Genomic DNA, 19,367 nt, shown 5'->3' on the forward strand with positions numbered 1-19,367 from the left:
GTGGCGCAGCAGTCTAAGGCACTGCATCTCAGCGCTAGAGGCGTCACTACAGTCCCTGGTTCAAATCCAGGCTGTATCACATCTGCCTGTGATTGGGAGTCCCATAGGGTGGTGCACAAATGGCCCTGTTTTGTCTGGGTAGGATGCCATTGTAAATAAGAATTTGTTCTTAACTGACTTTCCTAGTTAAATAAAGATCAAATAAAAATGAGGTCAGGTGTGGTTACCTAATTCCAGAGGCAGCTCATGGAAAGTATTACCTTTACACAAATGTGCAGCATATTCTAGTTCTCAAATTGTTAACTAACATCCAAATTTACTTCATCATAATGCATTTAAATTACCTGTTTTACATAATTCAATATAACCTAGAAAGTTAGAAAAAACAAATATTCTTTCCAGAGGTTGACAGTCAGGTTGGACTTGTTTCAATTCCACTTCAAATGTGAATTTGAAAAAACCACATTTTTAATCCAGGGGAATTCCAAAGCACCTCAGTAGTACAGGTTTCATACAGTATATTGGTTTCATAATCCCTTGATACATCCATGTGCTCATTAGACTGGTTGATCAATATTAATGAATATAGGCTAAAATACCAGAATGTTTTCTATCTCCAGTTAAATTATTATTACTACATTATATATATATATATATATATATATATATATATATATATATATATATATATATATATATATATTATTACTACATGCCATGTACATGTTATTTTCTCACACAGACAAGAAGGCTTTAGGCAACCGGTGAGATTTAAGGTTGGGGAAGCAGTTTTTTCACCAAAGAAAGTGAAATTTTGCCTATATAAACATTGCATGCATCTAGCATCAGTTTCAAGATACAATTCCTTATTGGAAACACATTCAACTTTAGATTTTTATTCGGTAGGATACATGAAAACTTTAGCGGAAAAAGTATATTTTGTGTGCACAATGTCCCCACGCACAGATTTCTTTTTTAGCCGCAACAAGTCCGTTTACTGAAAACACACCACTGGTGGGAAAATGCGCATATATTTTCTTTATGCAGATTCTAAAATATTCGCATGAAAATCTCTCGCCAATTGGATGGAAAACGAGCCACCACCGTGTTAATGTCAACTTCAATGACGTGACGTCAGAGTTGGGACGTCCCAAAGATGCCTTCTTAAAGACAGTTTAGAGTTGTCCGTGGTTTTATAGGTTTTTTGCATATGTGACCCTACTTAGCGTCTCCTAGGAAACAATTACCAAAACTACTGTTCCTATCCTTTCACAAACAACAACAAAAAAAATCCAGTCATTTTATTGATCAGCGTATCTGCAGCCATCCCTCCCATCATCAATACCTTTACTCACAGTACACTCGCCTGGGCGTGTTTTATTGTCATGGACTCAAGACAAGAGAATGCCTCACGGGATTGGTGGAGCTGTAAAAGCTGTGGCGGATTTGTCGTTCTCTATTGGCCGTTATTCATGTCGGTCACAGCTTTAGTCGCGTAGTGACAGATGAGTATGAAGAAGAAAAAAAAATCAAAAACAATCCGTGCAAGCAGCCATCTTGAGTACAGTTGTGCACTTGGAGAGGTGATGAGAATTATATGACCGAGTCGTTCAAGGAAAACGTCAATATTAGACGAAAGAGACTACATCTAAAGGATTAATTTTAAATTCTCTAATTCGTTGTTTTCTTGTATGCCACACTTCCCGTTCGCACGAGTGAACATTGATTGAATCGATACCGACCAAGCCAGCCAGTAGCTAACGTATCGGGCTAGCTTCACGGGTTTCGTATGTGCCTTCAGCGGTGTAGCTCGACTGCAATCCTTTCTCGATTGACATATCTAAAATACGAAATATAGTTTCTGTGATTCAAGATTCGGATTTTTTGAAGACAGCTAGAGACAATATTGCGTTATTTGCATGTTGTGGACAAACAACGTTTGGAATACACACAGCCTTCGGTAGAATGGCTGGTTGATGTTTTCTCCGGCGTCAACTTTCCTTTGGATGTGATTTTGGAAAGGTGTAATGTTTGCAAGAGTGAAACTTGGTCAGTAAAATGTAATTACGCAAACTCGACTCATTGTATTTGTGATTTAATTAGTGAGGTAACCAGTTGGCAATCTTAAACCTATGCAAATCCGGTTTATGTTAACGGTGATGCAATATAGCTGTCTAGATGAAAGATTATCGCTAGATAGTCGGAAAAATTGCAACAAAGTAAGAGTTTGTGATTTATTTTTGCTGGGACATAGTCTAGCGCTAGACATTATTTCTAAAATGCGATAATGTTGCATTATTGTGTGCAGAATGGATACACCACGCAGCAAGTACATTAACCAGTAGTCAAACAAGCTATTCGTCGTTGTTTTTTTGCAGTAGTTTAGTTTCTTTATAGTTATATATATCTTTTTTTACATGTGTTTCAAACCATGTCCCATGCCACAAGAATACAATAAACACTAAGGATTCTGAAGTGGACATTTGTATGCTGTATGTTACAGGCATTGCAGCTCTTTCAATCAGTCAGTCACCTGATGCATTTGCTATAAAAAGGTACTCTGATACTTTGGACGCTAATCCCATAGGATTCGTGGCACCAGGATTTACTCGAAATAAAGGATTTGACATTTGACCGAAAATGGGACCAGCAACGAAACTGGCATTCGGCGTCTTTCTGATCTCATGTTCTTCAGGTGGGTATTCGATAGGAAGCAGTCTTCAAATATCGACCAGCGATTACATGTTCATGCATATGCAATAGTCAGAATATTTCACACACATCCATATCACAGTGCAGGCCTATGATAATGTTATAGCCTATCCTACTGTCCCTGTTATGTGCGCTCGCTGCCGCGGGTCATATGACGCGGGAATGCGATCGGATATACAGCATCTTGAAACTAAACAGCTTTTTGAATAGAGTTGACTGTACATTAGATCATGTTGGTGGTCATCGTCTGTCAAGTCCAATACAGCAATAGCCATCGTTCTAGCCACTATAGCGAGATGAAAGCGAAGAGTCAATACAGGAGTAGAGTAGGCCTCATGTGGAGAGAGGAGGCAACGTGTGCATCTGATTGAGAACAGCTAGCTGTCGGCCTATAATTATGTATATGTTGTGTGCTTTTCATGCAATGTCAAGACGGCTATATATTTTATGCAGGAAGATTATTCAATCGAGAATCCTCTCCACTACATTATGAGTATTTATGTGATGTAAGAATGGAATATCTGATGAGGCTATAGTTGACCCTGTTGTTGATGTTATTTCAGTCTAGGTTTGTTTTATTTTTTTTAAATTTTGTTTTAACTTTTATTTAACTAGGCAAGTCAGTTAAGAACAAATTCTTATTTTATGGTGTGATTGTGATCTGGGCTCTGAAATCCCAGTTGTACTGCCTAGATATTTTCTTATGTAGATATGTGCATTCTGATACATTCAGGTATAGCTACTGTACTGCATGTTATTTGCATATTATTATGCCTAGGCCTATGTAATGGTCTGTTGTACAGTAGTATTCACTTAGTTTTCTTTAAATGAAACATCAACAGGGAATACTTGTTTCTTGTTGGTACATCCCAAAGCAGTTAGTTGGACAAAAAGCAAGTTGGTCTCCTGTTTAAAAGATCGCTTGTTGGGACTCAAGGATTCAGTGTGTGTGGCGGTTTTGTTTGAAACCAGGCACATGCTGCTGAAGCCTGCCCTGAGAAACAGTCTTCCATCTGTGCTTATCACTCTACACTCCAAAAAATTCAATTTGCACAGAGCAGGGGGGAGGTGGGGGGCAAAGACTCAAAGTCATCTCCTGAGTCAAAGCTCCATTTACTTTTCACCAGGCAGAGGTCAGTCAGTGCATAGTAAACCAACCTGGTCTCAGTGCAATTCATAGGATTTGGTACGTAAATCTGTTAACCTCCCATTTATTATGTACATTAGTTTACATTATGAATGGAATAGTAGTTGTACAATATCATACGAATTAGAGGATGTATAGTATCATACGTCTTACCCGGTCATACAATGGCATACGAGTTGGATGATGTAAATGATCATACATCTAGTATTATACGTCTTTCTCTCAGAAAAGGTAGATTGTTGCATCTAAACAAGAATTATGGGGAGAATTTACGTTGGTGATTAGGAGAACTAACGACAAAGGTTAGGATAAGTTATGTAGCAGTTTAGGTGAACCAACCTCCCTACTTTTGTTTGTATAAAGTAACTAGACCATTAGTACATGTCATATGTCTTGGAGGTTCTCAGAAATACGTTCAATGTGTTTCGTATGGCTCTGATGCCAGGTTGAGTAAACTGGGCCTAGCCAAGCCACATAAGGAGATTGAACTAAAGCAATCTGCTCACTTTAACGAATGGGATTTCCACCAAGCAGAACTTTGACCTCAATAGAGGGTGATTGTCAGTTACACACCTCACCTCAATGCTACTTGAGCTGTATGTTGCACACCGTCGTGACCGAGCTACAGTATGTTGACGTTATTTTGAGGAAGTGGCAGGTTCCATTACTCGACTGCCTGGGCCGTAACGTTCACCACCTTGTAGATAGAAATATCACCAATAGAGCAGCTGACATCTGTTCTGTTCCACATAATATAAGCCTGTTCCTATCTGAACACTCCACAATGCTGTGTCCTACTGAACACAACCCTGGCCTAAAGTATAATCAAAGCTGGTTGGAATGTGGGTGGCCTGTCGATAGGAAGGCCCGCTCTCTGCAGAGGTTGAATTCTGTGGGGATCAGAGCTGGTTGGATGCCTAGGAGCAAGGTTAATTACTCTTCCCCTTGATCTCGTGAATCTGGTTCTACATTTCATTTGAGGGAAAGGAAAGGAAGGATTATATCTTACGACAGTTTGCCAGATTTAATTCCTGCATTTATTTTTTGGGGTTATCTTTGTTAAAATGTAGTAAGGGAGTACACACATGCTTTCTCTCTCTCTCTCTACTCTTTCTCCTGTCTCTTTCTCCTCTCTCTCACTCTCACACTACTGGTCAAAGGTTTTAGAGCACCTACTCATTCAAGGGTTTTTCTTTATTTAAACTATTTTCTACACTGTAGAATAATAGTGAAGACATCAAAACTATGAAATAACACGAATGGAATCATGTAGTAAACAAAAAAGTGTAAAACAAATCAAAATATATTTTATAGTTGAGATTCTTCAAAGTAGCCACCCTTTGCCTTGATGACAGCTCTGCACGCTCTTGGCATTCTCTCAACCAGCTCCATGAGATAGTCACCTGGAATGCATTTCAATTAACAGGTGTTCCTTCTTAAAAGTTAACACGAGCAATGGACATTACACCGGTGGAAATGTGTCCTTTGGTCTGGAGTCCAAATTGGAGTTTTTTTTGTTACAACTGCTGTGTCTGTGAGACGCGGTGTGGGTGAATGGATGATCTCCGCATGTGTATCTCCCACCGTAAAGCATGGAGGTGCTTTGCTGGTGACACTATCTGTGATATATTTAGAATTCAAGGCACACTTAACCAGCATGGCTACCACAGCATTCTACAGCGATACGCCATCCCATCTGGTTTGGGCTTAGTGCCACTATCATTTGTTTTTCAACAGGACAATGACCCAACACACCTCCAGGCTGTGTAAGGGCTATTTTACCAATAATGAGAGTAATGGAGTGCTGCATCAGATGACCTGGCCTCCACAATCCCCTGAGTTCAACCAAATTGACATGGTTTGGGATGAGTCAGACTGCAGAGTGGAAAAGCAGCCAACAAGTGCTCAGAATATGTGGGAACTCCTTCAAGACTGTTGGAAAAGCATTCCAGGTGAAGCTGGTTAAAGGAATGCCAAGAGTGTGCAAAGCTGTCATAAAGGCAAATGGTGGCTCTTTGAAGAATCTCAAATCTCAAATATATTTTGATTTGATGAACACTTTTTTTGGGGGTAACTACATGATTCCATATGTGTTATTTTGTAGTTGCGATGTCTTCACTATTATTCTACAATGTAGAAAATAGTAAAAATAAAGAAAAACCCTTGAATAAGTAGGTGTTTTAAAACTTTTGACCGGTAGTGTACATGGATACATACAGTACATACATATATATCATGGAATAAAATGGCTAGGCTATGTGTTCAAAGGATTGCCAGAAGGGCCATGTCTATGGTCATTAGTCTACCTGCTTTGGCCCTAGGCTTGTCAGATTCAGGCCAATGGTCCCAGGGCCCAGTCACACACAGCTGGATCTGGATGGGGATACAGGGTATGTCCCAAATCGGACCCTATTTCCTTTGTGGTGCACTACATTTGACCAGAGCCTTATGGGTCCTGGTCAAAGGTAGTGTACTATATAGGGAATAGTGTGTCATTTGGTATGCAAGCCCAGCAGTGCTCACTGCTCATCATCCCCAGCATATTAATGCTCATCCAGACAGCTCAGCAGGAGACCATTAGAGAGCAACACCACTTCTGTCACAAAATTATTCATTTTTTGGATGTGGTGGAGGATAATACACACTTAACCTTAAAAAAAAAAAAAACTCCCCCTTTTGTACAATCACACAGAATCCATACTGATGCCTGATTGGATGGAGAGCCCTAATGCATTTGTTGAACCCATCAATTATCGGGGATTAGAGTGATATGTACATGGTTATGGTGTGTTTGTTTTTAAGGTAGGTTTTTATCTGTCAGTGGTACAACAAATTGGTTGTTGTTAGTCTTTGGCAAAAACACAATTGGTATTTGGGAGGTTGTCTATGTTTTGTTATGGATATCTTGCTGTTGTTTTCCTGGTGTATACGTATGTTTTCAACACATTGTAGGATTACCCAACCAAGCTCCTTGCACTAATCCGCCAACAACCAAGCAACAGGCATAGAAATTTAACTGGTTGTTATACTCTGAAGTGCTGGGACCAGCTGGTTTATCTATGCACATTTCTATGCACAAAAGGCCAATTTCGCTGCTTCACATGTAAATGCTCTTCTGTATCGCACAACAAAACCCCCAAAATCCTGCCCTCTTGAATTTTAAGCAGTTCCTGTCTTCTACTACAATTATTGCATTACCCTTTGCGGCTTTTACAAGAGGGGGCCCTCAAGAGAACCATTAGAATGTGTACTGCTCGTTACCAAAGGTTCTCTGGTCACATTAGGCAACAACGCCCCTCATTAAGATCCCCTAACTTTGCATCCTGAGAAAGGGACTGAAGCAACACCACATTCCATTTATTGTTGCCTTCAAGCAAATGATCAAAGGCCACCGGACAGAAACAAGCTAGAGTAGAGATGAGCTGCAGCAGAATCGAGCTACAATTACTGAGTAGAGAGACTAGCTACAGTAGAAATTGGGATAACAAGGTACAGTAAAAGACAAGGCCTAGCTATGTTAAAAACAAGGTACATAGCCTAAACTACAGTAGGAACTGTGTTCTAAGATTGACATTTTAGTCGTTTAGCAGATGCTCTTATGCAGAATGATTTATTGTAGTGAGTGCATTAATTTTCATACTTTTTAAAAACTGGTCCCCTGTGGGAATCGAACCACAACCCTGGCGTTGCAAGCGCCATGCTCTACTAACTGAGCCACAGAAGATGGTCAAAGAACTTGCTCCATACGGTCTTTGTCCGTCTCCCCATAGGGTGATATTAGGTTGTTTCCCACATCTTTCTACCCTTTACTGTCAGGTGTAACTCAGTGGACTGTGCGGTACCTCACCCTAAGTACTGAAAGATCCTTCCACCCCCATATGGTTGCTAGCCAAATATAATTTATGTGTGACCTGCCTCAACATGATTCATTAATGGCTCTCTGATGGAAGTTTCTCTGCCTCTGTATTAGGGCTGACCCCATTTAGTCGACTGGACGATTGCTTTGTCGATAGGCTTTTGGTCGACCAAGATATCTTTAGTCAAGCAGTAGCAACAAAAATAATATCATGTTGAAGTGGTGCCTTGTCCTAGACCATGTTGCTATGTGCAGAATAGCAAAGGTAACCAGCATTTGGGTGTTGAGAACAATGTGGCGGAGGCAGCAGCAGAGACGAGTAAAACTTAATTTAGTCTACAATCAATAGCCTAACTGTTAAAATGTTTCTGACTTTATAAATCAATATATCTACAGAAATAAGACAGATTCTGCTTCTGTTGTCTGTTTGAGTGTTTGTTTAATAGCCTACTGATTCTGTCAGCACCAAGCCTCACGCAACGACATGTCAAGTAAACAATTTCACAAATTTGTTTGTTTTTGATCTTTCAGTTTGCTGTAAGGCTTTACACTTTTTTTTCATTCAAATAACCTCTGGTATTATTTATAATTTATTTAGTGTTAACACGGTTCCAAATTGTCAGAAAAGTAATATTTATAATAATGCTCCTTTTTCGTGATCTTGATATTATTATAATAAGAAGCCTACTATCATTTACATTTTAGTCATTTAGCAGACGCTCTTACCCAGAGCGACTTACAGTAGTGAATGCATACATTTTTTTATTTTTTTTTGTACTGGTCCCCCGTGGGAATCGAACCCACAACCCTGGCGTTGCAAACACCATGCTCTACCAACTGAGCCACACGGGATCATTAGTAGGCTTGGTATAGCAGCCTTGTATAACTACCATTGAGCTGTAGGCCTGAGAGCACATCCTGTTTAGTCTTAATACGATAACTTAGTTAGGCCTATATTTCAATACTGCTATAGGCTACTGTATCAATCATTCATTCGTTCATGTCATCACACAGCATACGAGTCATTCATGGTTTGAAATGCAATCAAGCATTTTAGTTTTAGAATAAAATAAAGCGAGCCTTGAATGATTAGCTTAAACAAAAAATAAACCGTTCCATGTCGTAAATTGCATTCATGAATGAATGTGACTGTTTTTAGTCTTTGCTGTAATAAAGGCTTAACAAAAAAAAAACGTTACAACAGAGTCTCTGGTACGCTTATACTTTATTTATTGTTTTTTTACATTGTTCCAAACAGTCATAAAAATGATGATGTAATCTATACAACACCTGTTTGGAACACATAATATGCACACAGCGCTTGTTCCTAACCTTCTTTTTCTTGATATCCAGTATGTTCCACAACTAGTCACATTTATTCCACACATCTGGCTTTCCCTTTACCTCCAGAGCAACCAGTAAATATTCCCTCGTTTCCAGTTTGTCAAGTCCTCTGCTTCCATTTTGGTTTTACGATATTCAGAGTTTGTTACAACCGATTTATGGATGTGATTATGATATGCTATAGGTCAGGCCTTATTGTGCCCTATTCGGATGGGATTAGATTTACTGGGGGAGGTCGGGTAATGAAATTATGTGCACAAGCGCAAAACACCAAATCGTTCATTTTAGTCCTGTCCGAGTCTGCCGTGTCAGTAATTTTTACATGGCAGGAGAGAACAATTCCAGCCAGAATAACCCACCATTTTTTGGGGGCAAACTCCAAGGTCTGATAATACTAGTCCCGTGCGAATCAACATCCCTGTGTTTTGAGAGAAATGTCTGAGTTTGAAAGGTGTTGCTGGCGGTTTGTGCAAGAAAACTATAACTGATTTGATAAATTGAACTAAGTGCTGCGCATAAGCTATATACAGGCTATATCACATCCGGCCGTGATTGGGAGTCCCCTAGGGCGGCGCACAATTGGCCCAGCGTCGTCCGGGTTTGGCCGGGGTAGGCCGTCATTGTAAATAAGAATTTGTTCTTAACTGACTTGCCTAGTTACATAAAATATAGGTTACATGTTAGCCATTCATATATCTACATTAACAGTGAATCCTTTTGTTTATATGTTTTGTGTTTATGAATTGAATATTGGCAAATGCATAAGTAAAAAAATATTGAGCCTATTTAATGCAACCCTTGCTGTTGCAGCATACAACTGACCTAAACGTTTGGAAATGATAAGTTAACTTTCTCATCCGTAGCCTTAAAATGCATCTCAAGTGCAATTGCACTGTTTAGCTCCCATCTGAAGGCTGGGGGGCATTTAGGATGTACTGTTTAGCTCCCATCTGAAGGCTGGGGGGCATTTAGGATGTACTGTTTAGCTCCCATCTGAAGGCTGGGGGGCATTTAGGATGTACTGTTTAGCTCACATCTGAAGGCTGGGGGGCATTTAGGATGTACTGTTTAGCTCCCATCTGAAGGCTGGGGGGCATTTAGGATGTACTGTTTAGCTCCCATCTGAAGGCTGGGGGGCATTTAGGATGTACTGTTTAGCTCCCATCTGAAGGCTGGGGGGTATTTAGGATGTACTGTTTAGCTCCCATCTGAAGGCTGGGGGGCATTTAGGATGTACTGTTTAGCTCACATCTGAAGGCTGGGGGGCATTTAGGATGTACTGTTTAGCTCACATCTGAAGGCTGGGGGGCATTTAGGATGTACTGCGGATGGCTATAATATCCTAATGATTATGATCACACTTCCTCAATTCAAATATTATGCTGACACTATAGGAAATCTGGTTTGGTATGGTTTAGAAACTTGGGAACCAAGCTGGAGTTATCATTGTGGCCCCATCACCTGGACGTGTTGAAATACTGTATCTTCACACCTAGAATAAAAACCTCCAGGCTTCAGTCATAACTGTCCATTTTATTTTGGGGAAAAAAAGAAAGAATTACATGGGGCAGTTTGGAAAAAAAACTAATCCCATCCGAATCGTCCTCTGGAATAACAGACATTCTGGAGTAATAATTACATAACCAACGTTCTCTAGTAATACTAGTCCCGTGCGAGTAGGTCTTTGGTCTATGCAATGCAAACATGTCACGTAAAGAGAGCAAGAGTTGAGGGAATAGGGAATGTTTTTCCTAAACAAATGAGGGATTTCGGTAACAGAACTTTTCTGTCAGAAATGGCTGTAATTATGTTGCCGCTTCAGCAACACGGAGAGCGCGATAATACACTTTGATGATCTGTGGTAGTTGCTGCAGTAGGAAGGAGAGAGAGACAACGGGTTCTAGTCACATTCACTGTCTTTTTTTTAATTTTTTTTTCCACAGCGAAGCAAGTCTTGGCCCGGGCACAAACAAATCAATTGCTGGTCGGACTCCCTCTAGTCAATTGTGTGTCTTAATTATTTAATCAAAGCGTGTGCTTAAAGCATTAATAAGCTCAGTGAATATAGTTGATTTGATTAAAACACATAGGATGTGTCAATATATGGAAAAACACACGTTTAAAATTTTCGGCCAATCGATTGGTCAAAAGAACAGACGAGGGACAGCCCTATTCTGTATCACATATAGGATGATAGAGCACCCACCTCACAGGTCACATTTCCTGGGGTTTGTTTGCTCTCTCCTTTAAAAAAAAAAAGTTTTAAAACTCTAAATCTGCACATACATATCAGGTTGTGATCTACAAAAAGAATGCTTGAACGACAAAAGACCTGGCCTCCCAGTCAACCCGAACGAACCACCATCCCACTCGTAGCACGCTACGGAGTTGCCAAAGCAAATAGCAGACAGCGGTACAGGACGGCTTGTTTGTTGTTTCCTCAGATCATTATCAGAACTCTTGGAGTGTGCTCTGTGGGCCAGCGCTCAATGGCAAATTTCACAAATGAAAAAGGTGCAAGGATGACCTCTGCAACTGGTTTATTTACCTTTCTTTTCAGGCAGGTTCCATAACCTGATAAATACTTTGACCTGAAATTGGATTATGATACTTTTTTTTTTCTCTTGCTGTGTTCACTGAGGTGGATTACAGGAACCAAGATGGTGTATGCCATAGCACCATGATTGTATGAATTATTTACATTCATCAGTTGTAGCTGAGAAGTCCAGATTCTTCACTATAAAGGGCAAATCAAATACAATGCCTTGGAAATGAAATACAATGCCTTGTTTCCTCAAGTATGCTCCTGTTGTTCTTCAGGTCAGAGTGAGAACATTCTGTTGTTCTTCAGATTAGAGTGAGAACATTCTGTTGTTCTTCAGGTCAGAGTGAGAACATTCTGTTGTTCTTCAGATTAGAGTGAGAGCATTCTGTTGGTCTTCAGATTAGAGTGAGAACATTCTGTTGTTCTTCAGGTCAGAGTGAGAACATTCTGTTGTTCTTCAGGTCAGAGTGAGAACATTCTGTTATTCAGGTCAGAGTGAGAACATTCTGTTGTTCTTCAGATTAGAGTGAGAACATTCTGTTGTTCTTCAGATTAGAGTGAGAACATTCTGTTGTTCTTCAGGTCAGAGTGAGAACATTCTGTTGTTCTTCAGATTAGAGGGAGAACATTCTGTTGGTCTTCAGATTAGAGGGAGAACATTTCGTTGTTCTTCAGGTCAGCGTGAGAACATTCTGTTGTTCTTCAGGTCAGAGTGAGAACATTCTGTTGTTCTTCAGGACAGAGTGAGAACATTCTGTTGTTCTTCAGATTAGAGTGAGAACATTCTGTTGTTCTTCAGGTCAGAGTGAGAACCTTCTGTTGTTCTTCAGGTCAGAGTGAGAACATTCTGTTGTTCTTCAGGTCAGAGTGAGAACATTCTGTTGTTCTTCAGATTAGAGTGAGAGCATTCTGTTGGTCTTCAGATTAGAGTGAGAACATTCTGTTGTTCTTCAGGTCAGAGTGAGAACATTCTGTTGTTCTTCAGGTCAGAGTGAGAACATTCTGTTATTCAGGTCAGAGTGAGAACATTCTGTTGTTCTTCAGATTAGAGTGAGAACATTCTGTTGTTCTTCAGATTAGAGTGAGAACATTCTGTTGTTCTTCAGGTCAGAGTGAGAACATTCTGTTGTTCTTCAGATTAGAGGGAGAACATTCTGTTGGTCTTCAGATTAGAGGGAGAACATTTCGTTGTTCTTCAGGTCAGCGTGAGAACATTCTGTTGTTCTTCAGGTCAGAGTGAGAACATTCTGTTGTTCTTCAGGACAGAGTGAGAACATTCTGTTGTTCTTCAGATTAGAGTGAGAACATTCTGTTGTTCTTCAGGTCAGAGTGAGAACCTTCTGTTGTTCTTCAGGTCAGAGTGAGAACATTCTGTTGTTCTTCAGGTCAGAGTGAGAACATTCTGTTCTCATCTGTAGTTTAGAATAGAGAATTTGTCCTAAAAAAGCATGGCATTTTAAACACTCATCAGACTCAACCTGCAGTCCCCATAACACACTGGGACTAAATATGACACAACCGTTGGAGATGCACAGGGAAGGGTTCTATGGGGAAGTGCTCTATGAGCTGGAAGTTCCAGGCTCAATTCACAAGAGGAAGTTTGATGGGACTTAAAAGTAGGGCACTTAACTCTATGTACCCTATGGACAGTTCAAGTGTTTGTTCAGCAAAGCTTTTTTATATTTTTGTAAAAATTGTCTTGACTTCTTAGAAATTGAATAGACGGAAAAGGTCCCCCTCTCAGAAAACAAATGGCACATTCTAAAGCCTGTGTTGTCCAAATGCTGTTCGTCAGACACAAAGACTGCAGACTGCAGGCCCATTCATTCGTACTGTAAAACAGCTAAACACAGTGATGAAGTCAGATCCCTTAATCCTGGCTGGAATGTCCGTCCAGCTCCAAGCAGGCTCTTGGGTCTCAGGCCCTGTCTGCTTATCACTCCAACTGGAAGAAGTGAGACATTATGTGCTCTGACAGAGATCAGGGGGAAACAATCACATTTTCAGCTGAAAACAGTCCTGTTTTGTTAGTTTACTTTGAACAAAGCTATTTGGCCCCTCGTTTGTTACCAGGAGTAACAGGTAGATCTAAATTCTCAGAAATGAGCAGAGCGCTTTGCATACAAATGCCATGATATTAACTGAAACTTAGCTTGGATGAGGAATGAATGCACAACTACGACAGACTTCCATGGAGACTACTTGTTTGGAACTGTTAGTACTCTAACGCCCGTAGTGTCACATAGCCTGGGTCTAATTTTATAGTTTGTTGAAGTGATCAAAGCCATGAAAGTGTCATCCATTAGATGCTGTGTTTATCAATTTGATATCAATAGTTGGTTGAACTAATATAAACTCAGCAAAAAAAGAAACATCCCTTTTTCAGGACCCTGTCTTTCAAAGATAATTTGTAAAAATCCAAATAACTTCACAGATCTTCATTGTAAAGGGTTTTAACACTGTTCAATGAACCATAAACAATTAATGAACATGCACCTGTGGAACGGCCGTTAAGACAGTAACAGCTTACAGACGGTAGGCTGTAAGGTCACGGTTATGACAACTTAGGACACTAAAGAGGCCTTTCAACTGACTATGAAAACACCAAAATAAAGATGCCCTGGGTCCCTGCTCATTTGCGTGAATGTGCCTTAGGCATGCTGCAAGGAGGCATGAGGACTGCAGATGTGGCCAGGGCAATAAATTGCAATGTCTGTACTGTGAGACGCCTAAGACAGTGCTACTGGGAGAGAGGACGGACAGCTGATTGTCCTCGCAGTAGCAGACCACGTCTAACAACACCTGCACAGGATCGGTACATCCGAACATTACACCTGCGGGACAGGTACAGAATGGCAACAACAACTGCCCGAGTTACACCAGGAACACACAAACCCTCCATCAGTGCTCAGACTGTCTGCAATAGGCTGAGAGAGGCTGGACTGAGGGCTTGTAGGCCTGTTGTAAGGCAGGTCTTCACCAGACATCACTCGAAACAACGTCGCCTATGGGCATAAACGCACCGTCGCAGGACCAGACAGGACTGGCATGAAGTGCTCTTCACTGGCGAGTCGCGGTTTTGTCTCACCAGGGGTGACCCTCCAGCATGACAATGCCACCAGCCATACTGCTCGTTCTGTTCGGGATTTCCTTCAAGACAGGAATGCCAGTGTTCTGCCATGGCCAGTGAAGAGCCCGGATCTCAATCCCATTGAGCACATCTGGAACCTGTTGGATCGGAGGGTGAGGGCTAAGGCAATTCCCCCCAGAAATGTCTGGGAACTTGCAGGTGCCTTGGTGGAAGAGTGGTGTAACATCTCACAGTAAGAACTGGCAAATCTGGTGCAGTCCATGAGGAGGAGATGCACTGCAGTACTTAATGCAGCTGGTGGCCACACCAGATACTGACTGTTACTTTTGATTTTGGTCCCCACCCTTTGTTCAGGGACACATTATTCAATTTCTGTTAGTCACATGTCTGTGGAAATTGTTCAGTTTATGTCTCAGTTGTTGAATCTTGTTATGTTCATACAAATATTTACACCTGTTAAGTTTGCTGAAAATAAACGCAGTTGACAGTGAGAGAACGTTTCTTTTTTTGCTGAGTTTGCATGTGCGAAACTCTTAAGTACGAGCTAAATTTATAACTGCACTTGTTTCGCATCCATGCCAGTTACACCCTGTGGAGATGGAGCACAAAAGAAAGTGTCTTTTCTCCCCATTTGGCATCTTTTCAAAACACCCCCCCTCCCCTCCTCCCCTTCCGCTAAATCCGGGCTGTCCCGGCCCGCGCTGGACTAGACAAGATAATCAGAGGAGTCTGCTACAGACAGGCTTGATGAGCTGGGGTTCTTACTCCATTTTGGTTGTGTCTGTGGCACCACCACATCTAAAGAATATGCCTACTGTAGGGCCCCATAATGTTGGGCAACCAATCACAGTACTCCAATGGATAGCAACTGTACCAGGTTCCCATGAAGCAATTGTAATTACAGGTCCACCACAACATACCGAAGAATTTCGTGATAAGGGAAAGGGGATACCGATTAGCAAGAGGTAGTCTGTGTTAAATTTCATTGTGTATTAGAAACAGTTTGAGATCATTGCGAGGGGATTTCGCCACTAGTTGAATGGGGAATTGGGCTTTTCGGGAAAATGTCAGAAGTTGCAACAGTAACCAAAAGGTGCGAGGCTTAGCGTAGGGTTAATTGTATTGCTGTGCATTGCTGTTGTTTTCAGTAAGGGTTTCGAAAGATTGTTTTGATTATGTTTGGACCAATAGAGTATCCCCAAGTAACCCTGCTGCTAGGGCTGGGTGATATGGGCAAAATATTATATCACAGTATTTTTTTAAAAATTGGACGGTATGACGGTATTTTGAATAATATATTTCTACATTTGCTTTATGAGTAGTGAGTGTTCCTAGGGTGGCAACACGTACATTCTAAGTGATTTCAATGAGTCTTTCTCCATTCTGATTGTTTTATACTGTTCAATTGAACTTCAACCAAAACAAATTTCAGCACTTTTATCATTTCTGCATTTCCTGCACTCAATTGCAGTGATAGAAAAAGTACCCAATTGTCATACTTAAGTAAAAGTAAAGATACGTTAATAGAAAGTTACTAGAAAAAGTCATAGAAAAAGTGAGTCACCCAGTAAAATACTATGTGAGTACAAGTCTGAAAGTATTTGGTTTTAAATATTCTTAAATATCAAAAGTAAATGTAATTGATCAAATGTACTTAAGTATCAAAAGTAAAAGTATAAATAATTTCAAATTCCTTATATTAAGCAAACCAGATGGCACCATTTTTTTTTTTTTTTTACAGATAGCTAGGGGCACACGCCAACACTCAGACATAATTTACAAACAAGGAATTTGTGTTTAGTTAGTCCTCCAGATCAGAGGCTGTAGATGACCAGGGATGTTCTCTTGACAAGTGCTTGAATTGGACCATTTTCCTGTCCTGCTACGCATTCAAAATGTAAAGAGTACTTTTAGGTGTCAGGGAAAATGTATGGAGTAAAAAGTACAGTATTTTCTTTAGGAATGTAGTTAAGTAAAAGTTGTCAAAAATAGTAAAGTACAGATACTAAAAAACCTACATAAGTAGTACTTGAAAGTATTTTTACTTAAGTACTTTACACCACTGCTCATTTGAGATCATTTCCACACTGCCAAGTAGGGCTGCACGATATGGGCAAATAATCTAGGACTTATTTTTAACCGAATGTTGCAATTGCGATTTGACTTGCGAATTAGAGCAAAACTGTTGGAATCATGGAAATAGAATGACTATTCTAATTCTATAGTTAGAATATAATAGTGGGCACTTTGAATACAGTGTTGTTTGAGATGACAACGAATTCAAATGCCAGGGAGGAGTTATTGTGACAGGGTAGGAACTCAAGTGTTGGTACGTGTTTCCTAGGGGACCCTATAAGCTTTGGCTACATTGCATGTTTTCTCTTAGATACTTCATGTAGCTAACATATTCTTGCTTTGCATATTCCTCTTTGATTTAGAAGATACTGTTGCACAAACAACATTATGATTTAGGTCTACACCATCACTGGTATTATCAGGCTGTATTAGCTAGCTACGTTTGCTCTTACTCAGTACATTTATTAGCTAGCTACCTATTAGCATTGTCGGCTAACAATTAGCGTCTCACAAGATTTAGGGCAACTTGCTAAGAAAAGACAAACTAGCTGATGTAAGAAACAGAAACTAATAGTGTCATTATAGAACGCTAGTGGATTTATATTAAGAAGCAAAGTGAAAACACCATTGTTGTCATCAACATTGTTGTATGTGCTGCATTGACCCTGCAGACTAAACGCAAGGGTCTCTGGTTGAGGAACATCAAATGCGCTCCTTGAGTGACAGGGGGCGTGGCTAAGACTGTGTGGAAAGTGGCGCAGAGCAAGATGACTCAATTAGCGAAACAAACTATGAAAATTGACATTACACATGGCGTATCACATTTAACAAACCAAACATTCAAATAACGGTATAGAAGGTCAAGTAAAAACCCAAACCGGTCCCAGCATCAATACTGGTATATCATAAAATACGGTATACCGCCCAGTGCTACCTGCTGCCTCCGACGTGATTGCCAATCAGTCTCCAGGCCATGTATTTCAAAAGAAGGTTTAGGCTAGGGGTTGAGTGAGAATAGTCAAGTCTAATGGAGATGTTTTTTCTGTGTTGGCTCCCAGTCTGTACAGTATTGTTGCAGGTCTTGCCCAATCCAACTATCCCCCATTAGTCAATAAACAAATTGATTTTTGAACAGGGCCCTTTGTGATTTGTGTTAAGCGCCTGGGTCAATTTGTCTGTTTCAATTTGCTGGTCCAGATCTGTAATCATGGCATAGGGACTCCGACAGATGATGTGCATCTTGGGCTGTGTCTTCCTCCTCCTCTTCCTCCTCCTCCTCCTCCTCCACCATGTGTGGATGTGACAGTAATTCCGAAAGATTCTCAGTAATCCTGATGAGGGCGATTTGTGTCTTTGGAAATAATCCCCAGGATTTATCCCCACTGAGGGGCAATTAGCTAATTAATTCCCTCCCAAAATAATTTTCTTCATCCATGCCGCCACAGACTGCAGAGCACCATTTGTTTTTTAATGAGCCATTATGTTGTTCTTGTTTTAACGTTGTTTACACTTGGATGAATATGAATGAGGTAATCAGGGCTGTTCTTGGACTAGGGCCATGAGTAATGAAGAAATGGATCTGATGTGTTCAGTGTAAGCAAAGTTGCCTCTTGTTAGTGGTGTAAAATACTTAAGTAAAAATACTTTAAGTACTACTTAAGTCGTTTTTTTGGGGGGTGGGGGTGTATCTGTTAAATAAAGTTAAATAAAGGTTAAATAAAAAAAATCAGTACTCTACTATTTATATTTTTCACTACTTTTAGTTCACTACATTCCTAAAGAAAATGATCTAGTTTTTACTCCATAAATTTTCCCTGAGACCCAAAAAAGTACTTGTTACATTTTGAATGATTAGCAGGACAGGGAAATGGTCCGATTCACACACTTATCAAGAGAACATCCCTACTGCCTCTGATCTGTCCGACTCACTAAGCACATGCTTCGTTTGTAAATGATATGTTCAAGTGTTGAAGCGTGCCCCAGGCTAGCTGGAAATAAATAAAAAAAACTGAGAATTAGGTTGTCTGGTTTACTTAAGAAATTTGAAATAATGTATACCTTTACTTTTGATACTTAAGCATATTTAAAAGCAAATACTTTTAGACTTTTACTCAAGTAGTCTTTTCCCGGGTGACTTTTATTTGAGTCATTTTCTATTACGGTATCTTTACTTTTACTCAAGTATGACAATTGGGTATTTTTTCTACACTTCCTCTTCTTGGCTATTTTTGAATGCATACAGTCAGGTGCTATCTTCTTCCCCATAGTAGCACTGATCTCTATGAGGTTGTTATTGTCATCATAGGTTTAGGCCTATTTATTCATATGAAGACATTTTAGGGAATAACTGTCTAAGATGTCCCATTGCCTTTGGCTGCTGTACAATAAAATAAAGTTAATTTGAAAACCAATAGAACATGAACAAATTGCATATATTATGTTTATAAAATAATTCCAGCTACTTTAAAGGTAAGATGGTTTTAAACAATTACATTTATGGGTAAATAGTTAAAGAAAAATACTGACCGCCTCCGCTCAGATTCAAAGTGGTTGATGTGCGGTGCGCAACAGGAACTGTCCTTTACTCTCCAGTCTT

At 40.1% G+C, this 19,367-nt stretch overlaps 1 protein-coding gene across 1 annotated transcript in view; it reads left to right on the plus strand.

The window, feature by feature from the left end:
* The first annotated feature begins 1,527 nt into the window (after positions 1–1,527).
* Positions 1,528–19,367, plus strand: part of LOC115155533 (activin receptor type-2A-like) — a 57,819-nt gene continuing 39,979 nt past the window's right edge. The window contains exon 1 of the mRNA XM_029702221.1: positions 1,528–2,695. Coding sequence (XP_029558081.1) covers positions 2,641–2,695 — 55 coding nt within the window. The 5' untranslated portion in view covers positions 1,528–2,640. The remainder of the gene's footprint in view (positions 2,696–19,367) is intronic.

Source organism: Salmo trutta, chromosome 20 (assembly GCF_901001165.1).
Source record: "Salmo trutta chromosome 20, fSalTru1.1, whole genome shotgun sequence".
In the NCBI taxonomy this organism is placed as follows: Eukaryota; Metazoa; Chordata; class Actinopteri; order Salmoniformes; family Salmonidae; genus Salmo; species Salmo trutta.